Raw genomic sequence first — 12,728 nt, forward strand, 5'->3', positions numbered from 1 at the left:
AAGGCCTCAACTGAAGTATTATGTCCAGTTCTGGGCACCATATTTTGGGAAAAATATGGACAAGTTGGAGAAAGCCCAGATGAGAGCAACGAAAATGATTAAAGATCTAGAAAACATGGTTTTCAAGGAAAGACTGAAAAAAATGGGTTTGCTTAGTCTGGAGAAGAGAAGACCGAAGGGCGACATGATAACAGTTTTTAACTACATAAAAGATTGTTATAAAGAGGAGGGTGATAAATTATTCTCATTAATCACTGAGAACAGGACAAGAAGTGATGGGTTATATTGCAGAAAGGAAGGTTTAGGTAACTGCCTAACTGTAAGTGTAGTTAAGCTCTGGAACAAATTACATAGGGAGGTTGTAGAATCACCATCATTGGAGGTGTTTAAGAACAGTTTAGACAACACTTGTCAGGGATGGCCTAGATCAGCCTTTTCTCAACCTTTTTGTGAAGGTAACGCCCATGGACTTAAAAAAAAAAAAAAAATACTGTGAGCCCCTATACTAAGACTTGAAAAAATTGAAACCCAGTACCTTAAATATTAAGTAAATTATGAATAATACTGGCCCACCAGCATTAATAAATGAATCTTTTAAATATCTACGCAAATATATTGAGTAATTTCAGTTCCTATATTCTTATATTAGCAGAGAAATTTTTTACCCAAAAATATGCTATATCATGATTGTAAGACTCGTAATTCATAAGAAGTGAATTTATAGTTTGTTTCTATGTAAAAATAAACTTTGATCTGGCACACAAATGTTTTTTCTTACCTTCATATGCGACCCCTCTAAACTCATTCCCAACCCCCAGGTTGAAAAACACTGGTCTAGATAATACTTAGTCCTGCCTGAGGGCAGAACTCTGGACTAGATGACCTATCGAGGTTCTTCCAGTCGTACATTTCTATGATTCTAGGAGTCATCCGTTGCACAAATAAACACAGAATTGTAATTTGGGCACAAACACTCAGCAGTCAAGTCCAAACATTACATGTACAACAAGCTAACAATAGGAGAGCATAGATACTGGAGTAGGAAGACATGACTAAGACACTGGACTGGGTCCCAAAGGACCAGGTTCAGCTCCTGGCTCAGACGCAGACATCCCAAATCACTTAATCTGCACTGTGCCTCATCTGTAAAATGGGGAAGTGCTTCCTATATCACTGGGGCATTGTGAGTGTACAATCCATTAATGACGGAGTAATTCAGAGACTATGGTAACTAGGGACATATGTAACCTGATCGATAGGGAATTGAATACATCCTATTTTTATTCAAATATTTATTGTCCCTTAATACAGCATGATCCATACAGTGTATGTATTTTATGAAAGGTTGAATAAGAAATTTCAATGTGTATATATTATTTGACAAGTAATGTAAAATGAAATAAAAAGACCATATTCTCAGTCATATGCAAATAGTTTCTTGAATGGTGATTAGGTTGCTAGGTGCATATTTGATACTCCTTATTTTCATACATGTTACACGCATTTTACGTAAGGTTAGAAAAAGCGAGGAGTTATACAGAATTACTTTTCAATTTCCCTTTCATGTAAATGAAAAAATTCCTTTAAAAAAAAAATATATATATATATAGATCCTAAAGCTAAAATGTTATTTCTAATTTTATAATGTATTCTGAATGACTAAATTGCAAAATAAAATTGTTTGGATGATTGGTTTGCAGTAAACATGATGCACCAAATTGGTTTCTAATTTTAGAGAAAGGTTAAGTTTCCTCTTATAATAATGAAGGAATAATAGAAGCATTTATGATAATGACGTTTTTGTAATTAAAAAATCAAATTCTCAGGTAATATAACCTGATATGAAAGTTATGTGGGATGCATCCATGTACTATATTACCATCTAAAATGACTCTTTTGTGAAGTTATGTTAGATTTGTGTTGCCAATTAACACAAAAAAATATTTCTTCAAAATGCCGTTTGCCAAGTGCCAGATTGTATGCTGTGTGATGTGTGTGCGAAGAGCCCTCCACATGCAGATCTCACGTCTTCTGCAGGGAAGAGGCTCAACACTATCACACACCCAGTGGAGCCCTCTCTAGGGCCTTCACTGGGGGAGGCTGAAAAAGGGTAAATCTGGGGGCAGGATCCCACATTATATAACCTTTCCCACAGAGTTTCCTGGGGAATGCTCAGATGCTACTGTGGCCAAGGGGGAGACTACCTACAAGTGTAGCTTCAAAGGAACCACGCTGCCATGGTGGGAATGGGGAGAAGGCTTCCAAGGATCAGAACCAATGAGGGAACATGCTGATGTCCCATGTCTCCCATGGATCCCCAGAGATCCATCAGGTTTGGGGTTGGGCCCCACAGTGTTTATCATGTGGGAAATCACCATCCCAAACATGATGCTCTGTGGAAATCTTAACACAGGGTTCCATGCACAGTGACTCTTTCTGAAGCTTTTCCATAAGGTGTTTATTTGGCTACAGATAATTAGATTACTCTCTCAGTAAACTGTTCTTAAAGAACATGATGTTCCAAATCTCTATTCAAGATTGTGGGGGGACTATTAAATGGCCTACTGCGCATTCCATAGGAAATACATTTATTTTTAAATGACTGCACTGACTGAGAACTAAATAATTCTATGAAGTATCCTAAATTCACAAAGTTATCTAAATTAAAGACGTTTCTTAAAAATTTTCCTACTATAGTCCAGAGGATAGTCAAAGAGTTCTGAAATCCATCCTGGATTCTACATTTTAAAGACTGTAGATTCCATGTCCCTTCTTGGAAGTTTCGGTGGAGGAATTTTTGGTAAAATCTCTTTAGCATAAAGAGTTTTATGAAGTCCAGCTTCTCGAAGAGCTAGCTCAACACGAACTCTAGGGTCAGAAATGATCTGTTAAAATAAAATATCATAATGATGAACAGAAACAAAATATCAGTATTAATACTTTCTCAAAAATGTAACATATGTGTTTGTGTGTCTCTATATATTACCGGTACATAAAAACCTATGCTAAAAGAACATTCAAGTTGGAAAATCAAGGACTCAAAAGTTGGAAAATGCCAAAATTAACATCGCCTGTGCAATTTTATTTCAGTCTCCTTGTACATATGCATAACCTTTAACTTCATGATCATATATTTTTCCCAAAGGATCCCTGCTTTATGAGTTACTCAATATTGCTTTTTATTCTCTATATTTGATGTGTGGCTGCAGGACATATTTAATGCATACCATCCTAGCCCTGCACTGAAGATAGATTTACTAATTTCCTTCTGAGATTTCTATGGTGTTCACCAGGGCCGGCTCCAAGTTTTTTGCCGCCCCAAGCAAAAAAATTTTCCCGCGCTACCCCGGCCCCGCCCCAACTCCGCCCCATTCCAACCCCTTCCCGAAATCCCCAGCCCCGCGTGCCGCATTTCCCCTCCTACCTCTCCCTCCCAGGCTTGTCTGGGAAGGTGGGGGGAGAAGCGAAGTGGCAGTGTGCTCCGGGGAGGAGGCAGAGGTGGAGTAGAGGTGAGCCGGGGGCCCCCCCCCCAGGGTTACTTCCTGCGGCCCTCCCCACGCCCCCCACCGCCGCAGCTCACCTCCGCTCCACCTGCTCCCGAGCGCGCCGCCGCCACTCCGCTTCTCCCCCTCCCCCAGGCTTGCCGCAAAACAGCTAATTCACGTGGCAAGCCTGGGAGGGAGGGGGGAGAAGCGGAGCAGCGGTGCGCTCGGGGGAGCAGGCGGCAGTGGAGCGAAGATGGACTGGGGGAGGGAGCAGTTCCTCTGCCCTCCCCCCACCAGGGTTACTTCCTGCGGCCCTCCCCGCACCCCCCACCGCCACAGCTCACCTCCGCTCAGGGCCGGCTCCCCACTTTTTGCACTCCAAGCAAAAAAAAAGGGAGCCGGAATGCCAACCCTTGGAAAGTGCCACCCCAAGCACATGCTTGGACTGCTGATGCCTAGAGCCAGCCCTGGTGTTCACACCATAGTTATCTGAGTGTTTCACAAATATTAATTAATCTTCACAACCCTTGTGAGAATAGGTGGTGGTGGTATCCCCAACTTCTGCAAAAAATGAGGCTGGGTCCTACAGAAGACAGCCTCATTCACTTCGCAGTCCTGATTTATTCCCAGAGCACCAGCGATCCTGAGCACTGAATGAGACAGGGGTCCTGTGGAAAATTTGTATGTGATCATGTAGTTAAAAACTGTATCATAATGCATATGCACAAGATAATCTTAATTCTGGTATTTCATAACTTGTCAGTGCTTAACTTTGTAACCTTAACTTTTTAAAAAAACATATTTTAATGTAATTGCCTAATTAAAAAAGCAAAACCGAAATTCCATTATATGGAACCATTTTGACTCCCAGCTTCTGCCATCAACAGGGTTTAGCTCTTAAAATCCACAGCACAGACCTCTTCCACTAATGAAGTAAAAGATAGCAGTAGGAGCCTGTTAACCTATATGTGGACAGGCCACTGGGGTGGGATGGGGGGGATGAGATACACACTTTGCCAGTGGGTTTCACAGCTCGTTGCTGACAGCAGAGGTATGTGGAGACTGAGGGTACCTGGGCTCAATTCCAGATGCTGCACTGGAGATTATCTGCCCTCTGTTCCAATCCACACCTTCCAGCTCCTACTCCCTCCCTGCTCCCTCTCTACTCCTTATCCACTCCCATCCCCTGCCTCCTGCAACCCTTCCCTCCCCTCACTCCTCAGCCCATTACATTCCAGTGTGCCTTCTTCCTCCCCATTGCCTGGGGACCAGCAGGGGAGTATTGAGGGCACAGGAGAGAGAGCCACACTGTTCTCAGTTCTGAGCCCAATACCACAGCGGTCTACAGTGTCAGGGAGGAGCCATTGCAGGAAAAATCCTGCTCTGCCCCTGCAGCCCTGGGATGGAAAATGCTCAGTCACTCTGTGGGGACGAGCATAGTCCGGCTGGCATGTAGGAGCTGTGACAAGATGGAGCACACTCACGGCAGACACAATATTTGGATAATTTAGGTGCTACACTCTAACAAGTCTCTACTGGCCATGTACAAACTGAGATATTACAGAAGCTTCTAAGTTGGCCAAATTTGGGTGAATTTCCACGTGGACAGCAAAGAGAACATCCCTGACACCAAGGTTACTGCCTGAAAAATGTTGAGTCCTTTTTCCAAAATACGGAGGTACTAGAGCTTTTCAATGAGACAGTTCCAATTTTTTTAAAAAAGGGCCAAAACAATTTATTTTTCTTTTGTCTTCTTCTTGGAAGGAGCTGAACCATTGCTGCTGAAACTTAAATAAAAAAAAAAAAAGCACAGCTTATGGCACACTCAACATTGAAAAATCCAATCTGAATGCTTAAAGTTCGGCAAAGTTATAAGAAACTGAAAATAAGGTCTCATAATGAAAAGTATCTAGCAGCCTTAACTAACAGCATCATTTAATTTCAGCAGATGCAGGGCTAAAAGTTATACCTCACAAGTATACCAATAGTGTATGTTTCTAAACAGACTTTCCACATCATTATTCTAGAGCGTGGATAGTGTTTTTAAACATATGGTTATTGCTTTTGGGGAAAAATAAATCAACCTATAATGCTGTTGTACTACTGTTTAATTTCTATTTCAAGCAGAACTGGGAATGTCCTCAGCAATCTGATTCAAACTGAGAGAAAGAGTATCATTATTTTAAATTGGTGTTTTCCCTTTACACCTGACTAGGCTTGTAGATGAGCTATCCCAGACAATGGAATAATTTGCCATTTCATTGAAAGACATCTACTACTTAAGGTTTTAAAGCTACCCACCCAACAGTGACTCTCACTTGATGTAGTTTTCAATAAGGGCAGGAGTTTACCCTAAACCTGGGATCGGCAACCTTTGGCACGTGGCACGCCAGGGCCGGGCCGGTTTGTTAACCTGCCGCGTCTGCAGGTTTGGCCGATCGCAGCTCCCACTGGCTCTGGTTCACTGTCGCAGACCAAGGGGGGCTGCGAGAAGCAGTGGCCAGCACATCCCTCAGCCCACGCCGCTTCCCGCAGCCCCCATTGGCCTGGAACAGTGAACCACGGTCAGTAGGAGCTGCGATCGGCCAAACCTGCAGACACAGCAGGTAAACAAACCGACCTAGCCCACCAGGAGCTTAGCCTGGCGGGCTGCCTGCCAAAGGTTGCTAATCCCTGCCCTAAACATTTAACATAATACTAATCAGAGAAGGGGGAAGAAGAACAACAATCCTTTAGAGAAATACATTATACATGTCAAAGAGTTTACTTTTTAATTTTAAATACATTAACTAGATATTAGGGCTGTCAAGCATTTAAAAAAATTAATCGTGATTAATTGAATGATTAAAAAAATTGATAATGATTAATTGTGCGATTAATTGCATTGTTAAACAATAATAGAATACCATTTATATAAATATTTTTGGATATTTAACACATTTTCAAATATACTGATTTTAATTACAACACAGAATACAAAGTGTACAGTGCTCACTTTATATTTATTTTTTATTATAAATATTTGCATTGTAAAAATAAAAGAAATAGTATTTTTCAATACACTGAATACAAATACTGTATTGCAATCTCTTTATCATGAAAGTTTAACTTACAAATGTAGAATTATGTACAAAAAATAACTGCATTCAAAAATAAAACAATGTAAAACTTTAGAGCCTACAAGTCCACTCAGACCTCCTTCTTGTTCAGCCAATCGCTCAGACAAACAGGTTTGTTTACATTTGCAGGAGATAATGCTGCCTGCTTCTTGTTTACAATGTCACCTGAAAGTGAGAACAGGCATTCGCATGGCACTGTTGTAGCTGGCGTTGCAAGATATTTACATGCCAGATGTGCTAAAGATTCCTATGTCCCTTCATGCTTCAACCATCATTCCAGAGAACATGCATCCATGCTGATGACTGGTTCTGCTCGATAACGATCCAAAGCAGCACAGACCGACGCATGTTCATTTTCATCATCTGAGTCAGATGCCACCAGCAGAAGGCTGATTTTCTTTTTTGGTGGTTTGGGTTCTGTAGTTTTCGCATCGGAGTGTTGCTTTTTTAAGACTTCTGAAAACATGCTCCACACCCCATCCTTCTCAGATTTTGCAAGGCTCTTCAGATTCTTAAACCTTGGGTCGAGTGCTGTAGCTATCTTTAGAAATCTCAGACTGGTACCTTCTTTGCATTTTGTCAAATCTGCAGTGAAAGTGTTCTTAAAACGGACAACATGCTGGGTCATCATCTGAGACTGCTATAATATGAAATATATGGCAGAATGCAGGTAAAACACAGAGCAGGAGACATACAATTCTCCCTCAAAGAGTTCAGTCACAAGTTTAATTAACGCATTATTTTTTTAATGAGTGTCATCAGCATGGAAGCATGTCCTCTGGAATGGTGGCCAAAGCATGAAGGGGCATACGAATGTTTAGCATATCTGGCATGTAAGTACCTAGCAATGCTGGCTACAAAAGTGCCATGTCACTATCTGTTCTCACTTTCAGGTGACATTGTAAATAAGAAGTGGGCAGCATTAACTCCCGTAAATGTAAACAAACTTGTTTCTCTTAGCGATTGGTTGAACAAGAAGTAGGACTGTGTGGACTTGTAGGTTCTAAAGTTTTACATTGCTTTGTTTTTGAGTGCAGTTACGTAACAAAAATAATCTACATTTGTAAATTGCACTTTCCACGATAAAGAGATTGCACTACGGTACTTGTATGAGGTGAATTGAAAAATATATTTCTTTTGTTTATAATTTTTACAGTGCAAATATTTGTAATAAAAATAATATAAAGTGAGCACTTTGTATTGTGTGTTGTAATTGAAATCAATATATTTGAAAATGTAGAAAAACATCCAAAATATTTAATAAATTTCAATTGGTAGTCTATTGTTTAACAGGACAATTAAACTGTGATTAATTTTTCTAATCACAATTAATTTTTTAGAGTTATATGCATGAGTTAACTGCGATTAATCAACAGCCCTACTGGTTTCTTTCCAGTGTTTTTGGTTTCACACATGACAATAACTTTCTATTATTAATCTTTCTGTTAATGGAATATTCATTTGTACACAGTCTATACAAGATAGGCAATTACCTGTTGTTCACTGTATGTATGCAATGTAAACAGTGGTCTTTGAAGAACACATTCTTCTTCTTCAGTTCCAATGCCCATTTTAGCTTTAGATGCCACTGTATCAGCCACCATTCTAGCTGGATCAATTTCAGCAACAATAGCAACCTAAACAACATTACATGAAAATACTTATTAGTCAAATAGTTGATACTATCTAACTGGAATGAAGTTGGAGTGAAATGGACTGGCGTAGAGAAAAGGTCTTACCAAGGAACAGTTGTCCTTTAAACATATTCCTTGTGCAGCTCCACATTTGTGAGATGTAAGTGTGCCCATGCCAAACTCTGAACCATTCTGAAAAGCAATGGGACCCGCTGTGGGTCTAAATGATTGGTCTCCAGGCTATAAAAAGTATGTGTGACTTCATCTGCCCTCAGTTCCTTCCACTGAATCCAACAATCTCAGAAAACTCGGAAGAAGCAGGGAAATGAGGGGCCACAGGAGGTGAGAAATGTGGAAATGCAGGAGCAAAACAAGAGTTATTGACAAATAATTCCTCTTTCTCCAATAATTTCCTCTCAATATGACTAGTAAACTAGCTATTTAAGAGAGGAACTAGCACTACAATCTCTCAGGAGGTGGACTGAGAAGGGTTAATTAAACAATGATTGCAGAGCTGATCTCCTAGAACAAGCACCAGGGTGAGATTCCAAATCAAAAAAGAGTGGTCCTGCAGAAAGATATGTCTAGATACCCACAAATGATAGCTTTGCTTAATCTCCACAGTGGGAACGGTACAGGCTGGAGCTTTTGGTAGAGGGTAAGAGGATTCATTAAAATTTTGCAGAAATTCAGATGTGATATATAAGACAGACAACAGTCTGCCAGGAGTCCTGAACATGGTGCTGTCAATCTTGTAAGCACTAAGTTCAAGTCAAAAGATGGAACAGCTTATGGGATTGACAGAAATACACATGTATGTCCCTTCAAGAACCATCATAAGATGACATCAGGCAGAACACAATAGAAGAATCTAAGCAGAAATAGCTGCTTAGGGATAATAGTATAGATCCCCTGACTCCTCTGAACTGAATTGACTAGCCCAAAATTTCAACATAGGTTATTTCGTTTGTGAATGCCTATTGATTACAGCTTATGCAGAGATCATTGTCCACTTCAACAAATAGCAGGCTCCCATAGACTCCTTCTTGCACTGAAGTAGTTTGTTCTGCACTCCTTCACAACACCGAGCATCTGTTCTCAGCAATCTATCACTAGCTAGGCCACTATGTGAAGTAACTACAGATCTGGGTAGCAAACCAATCTCATTTTTAGGACAGTCTCCTCAGATCAAAACTGCTCATCCATAGAGACCTATCCTTCGATCCATGATGCTTTTTCTGGCATTTGGACGACAGCGCCATCTGATGGCTTAGATGAGTCACCTAAGCCATATCTTATTCTTGGGCAGCCAAGAGAAGACCTAGCACCTCAGTATTTTATTATTTTATTTCTATTTTATTTAGAATAAATAAAAAGTGCCCATTCACAAAATATGCATGTTCTGCCAATTATTTTTTGTCATTTTTTAAATAAACAGCAGCACATAATCAAACATGCACAGACAACCATACCTCAGTCACCTTACCTCAAAAGATCAAATGCCATGCAGCATGCCCTGAAAATCAGCAAATCTATGCTAGGTCAAATGAGGGATGAAAGGGCATAGCAGAACCCCAAGGCCCATATGGAGGAAGCCCTGCCAAGCCTATGGAGGGAGACCTAGCACAACTGTGGCAGTGTATCACAGAGGGACAGACAGTATCTCAGGTAGGCAGGTCCCAGGCCATTTAGGGCTTTATAGGTCAAAACCTAAACCTTAAAATTTGTCTGGAAGCTCATAGGTAGCCATTGCAGATCCTAGAGCACTGATGTAATGTGCTATCTAGATGGTAGCCCGCTTACCAACTCTGACTATGCTGAGGAAAAATGAATTGAGGCAACCTCACAACCAACAACAGACTTGGCAGCTGAATGCCTTGAAAATTCTGTTGGTTCCAAAGAAACCTTGATGAACTGTGGCCTCCTTGCTGGAAGAAGATACCAAAGTCTCTAATGATGTGGAGGGCATCATCACCAATATAAGCCTTGGAACAGAAGAAACTCCTGGAGCTTACAAAGATTCAGCACTGACCAAGCATCTTCTGAAGTCAACACATAATTAATAGACCCTGGAATCAAGATGGAACTGAAGGTAGAGCTAGAACATCCTGGAAACTAGTAGGACTCTAGTTAGAAGGAGGCTGATCCAGGATTCAAGACTTCTTGCATAAGGAAAATATTTAGAAGCGCTTCTCTGCTTTCAGGCTTTGTGCATAAAGGCTGCACAGACAGACCATGGAGCTGAAGAATGATCCTTACCAAAACAAAAGAGGCAGAAAATGTGTTGATCAGTCACTCACACTTCATTGCTGCTTGCTGGATACTTCTTATACCCACCCTTCTGGATTAGGCATGGTTCAAAGGTAAGGGAACCAGTAAAGGCAACACTTGAGAACCACAGTTCTGGAGCATGGAAGGGCCCCAAAGAGCAGTCTAAATCAAAATAAGTCAAATAAAACAACTTCAAAATTTACTACACTACATTCTAAACTAAACCTACAGGCAAATGCAGAAATTCTGCCTAAAAACAGTGAGGGCACCGTAAAGATGGTCCTTACATCCACAGCCATATTCTATTGGAAGTGAATGAGTACTGTAGGGGTCGCTTATCCTTTTGAAAGCTTATGGTTTGAATAGCTAAACCCATAAAGGAGAGCTCACATAGCCCACTGTTCTTTTAGATGGCTCCAAGCTCAGTATGCATGTGTGTACTTCCCATAAGCAGGAATGTGCAGAGGTAAATATTGAAGAAGAGAAATTGCTTATTTCTAACCAGACTTTCCAAGACTGGAATTATGGTGGTTGTGCAAGAGCCCTCAACTGAGTGAGGGTATTGAATATATGAGGGAAAATGATGGTGTCCTCAGGGCTCTTCCCAATCAAAACCAACAACCAAAAAGTGATGGAGATGAAAGAAGTGGACTAATAACTTAGTAGTTATATTAAGTAACAGTCCTTTCTTTATTAAAGAGTCAAATCTAATTCTTCTTGCAAGAGAGTATAAATTGCAGTTTGTAGACAATTTTTATGTAGTTTCTTTGTGCTGTAGTATATACAAGTGGCCTAATACTGTTTTGTAAAAATACAGCAAACTGCATGAAGAAAAGTCAATCTGAAGTAGGATATAATTGCGGACACCTAATCAGATAACTAATGCAAGCAAAAAATATTAAAACTGTACATGACAGAAGATTCAACCTTTCTCCCCCTTAACCAAAAAGTTATATCCATAGTTTCACCATGTCAAAAAGATAAACAACTGAATGGACTTTCTAAATATCTTTATCTGTTCCAGATAAAAACTAAGAGATTTATTTCATGGAGTAAGACCCTACCAATATCGGGTGAAGATGGAGAAAAATGATTGATTAGAGGAATAGTTAAGGTGGAACTCAGTCATCATCATCAAAAGCCTTTTTGGAGACATTTTAACCCCAATGTACCAGTCACCAGCATGGTGGCAGCTCACAGAGTTACTGCGACCAAGAAAATATACTTTCTTGTATGTAAACAATGCCAATCTGATTCAACTGATTTAATCAAGTTTGTCTGGAACATATAGTAGAAGCTCAGAGTAAGGATCCCCTTAGGAACAGAGGTTGTTCCTAACTCTGAAATGTTCGTAACTCTAAACAAAATGTTATGGTGGTTCTTTCAAAAGTTTAGAACTGAACACTGACTTAATACAGCTTTGAAACTTTACTATGCAGAAGAAAAATGCTGCTTTTAACCCTCTTAATTTAAATGAAACAAGCACAGAAACAGTTTCCTTACCTTGTCAAATCTTTTTTTTAAACTTTCCCTTTATTTTTTTAGTAGTTTATGTTTAACACAATACCTTACTGAATTTGTGCTTTTTTTGGGTGGTGGGGTGAGGGAGGTCTCTGCTACTGCATGATTGTGTACTTCCGGTTCCAAAGGAGGTGCATGGTTGACTGGTGAGTTCATAACTCTGGTGTTCGTAACTCACTGTATTGACATCGCTAAATAATGTGGTTATTCTAGCAGAATATTTTAACTCAATCATTTTACTCAATCTTAAAAAAAACTTCAATAGGTTTAAAAAAAAAAAAAAAAGACTGAAATAGCAGCCAATTGAACTATGAGGCTCATTTCTCTGAAAACCAGCTCTGAAACATGTTAAAGGAATGTAATGAGGACATTTTGGCCAGAAGAGAACAATCTAGCCTAGGCCTGCCTTTTAAACTCAAGAAAGTAAATTCAATCTGTATCTCTGTAACAAGCTGGCATGTTCCAGAAACCTGTACAGAAAGACAGTGCTCTTCTGAGTTACCATAAACTCTAATGCTAGAACCATGCATCAAGTGTACTCATGCTGGCAAAGGGATCTTGCTAACTTCAATCAAGACATAAGAGGATTTGGGGTGTTGCTCTGAGTAGAGACAACTAAGGAATAGGACAGGAGTCGGTAACCTTTCAGAAGTGGTGTGCCGAGTCTTCATTTATTCACTCTAATTTAAGGTTGTGCC

The 12,728-nt window shown here is 40.1% G+C and overlaps 1 protein-coding gene across 1 annotated transcript in view; it reads right to left on the reverse strand.

The window, feature by feature from the left end:
* Positions 1-1,181: 1,181 nt before the first annotated feature.
* The window catches only part of CCDC148 (coiled-coil domain containing 148), a 129,979-nt gene continuing 118,432 nt past the window's right edge, over positions 1,182-12,728 (reverse strand). The window contains exons 14-15 of the mRNA XM_034786398.1: positions 8,098-8,241; positions 1,182-2,885 (exon numbers count right to left, since the gene is read on the reverse strand). Coding sequence (XP_034642289.1) covers positions 2,739-2,885; positions 8,098-8,241 — 291 coding nt within the window. The 3' untranslated portion in view covers positions 1,182-2,738. The remainder of the gene's footprint in view (positions 2,886-8,097; positions 8,242-12,728) is intronic.

This window comes from Trachemys scripta, chromosome 11 (genome assembly GCF_013100865.1).
Source record: "Trachemys scripta elegans isolate TJP31775 chromosome 11, CAS_Tse_1.0, whole genome shotgun sequence".
In the NCBI taxonomy this organism is placed as follows: domain Eukaryota; kingdom Metazoa; phylum Chordata; order Testudines; family Emydidae; genus Trachemys; species Trachemys scripta.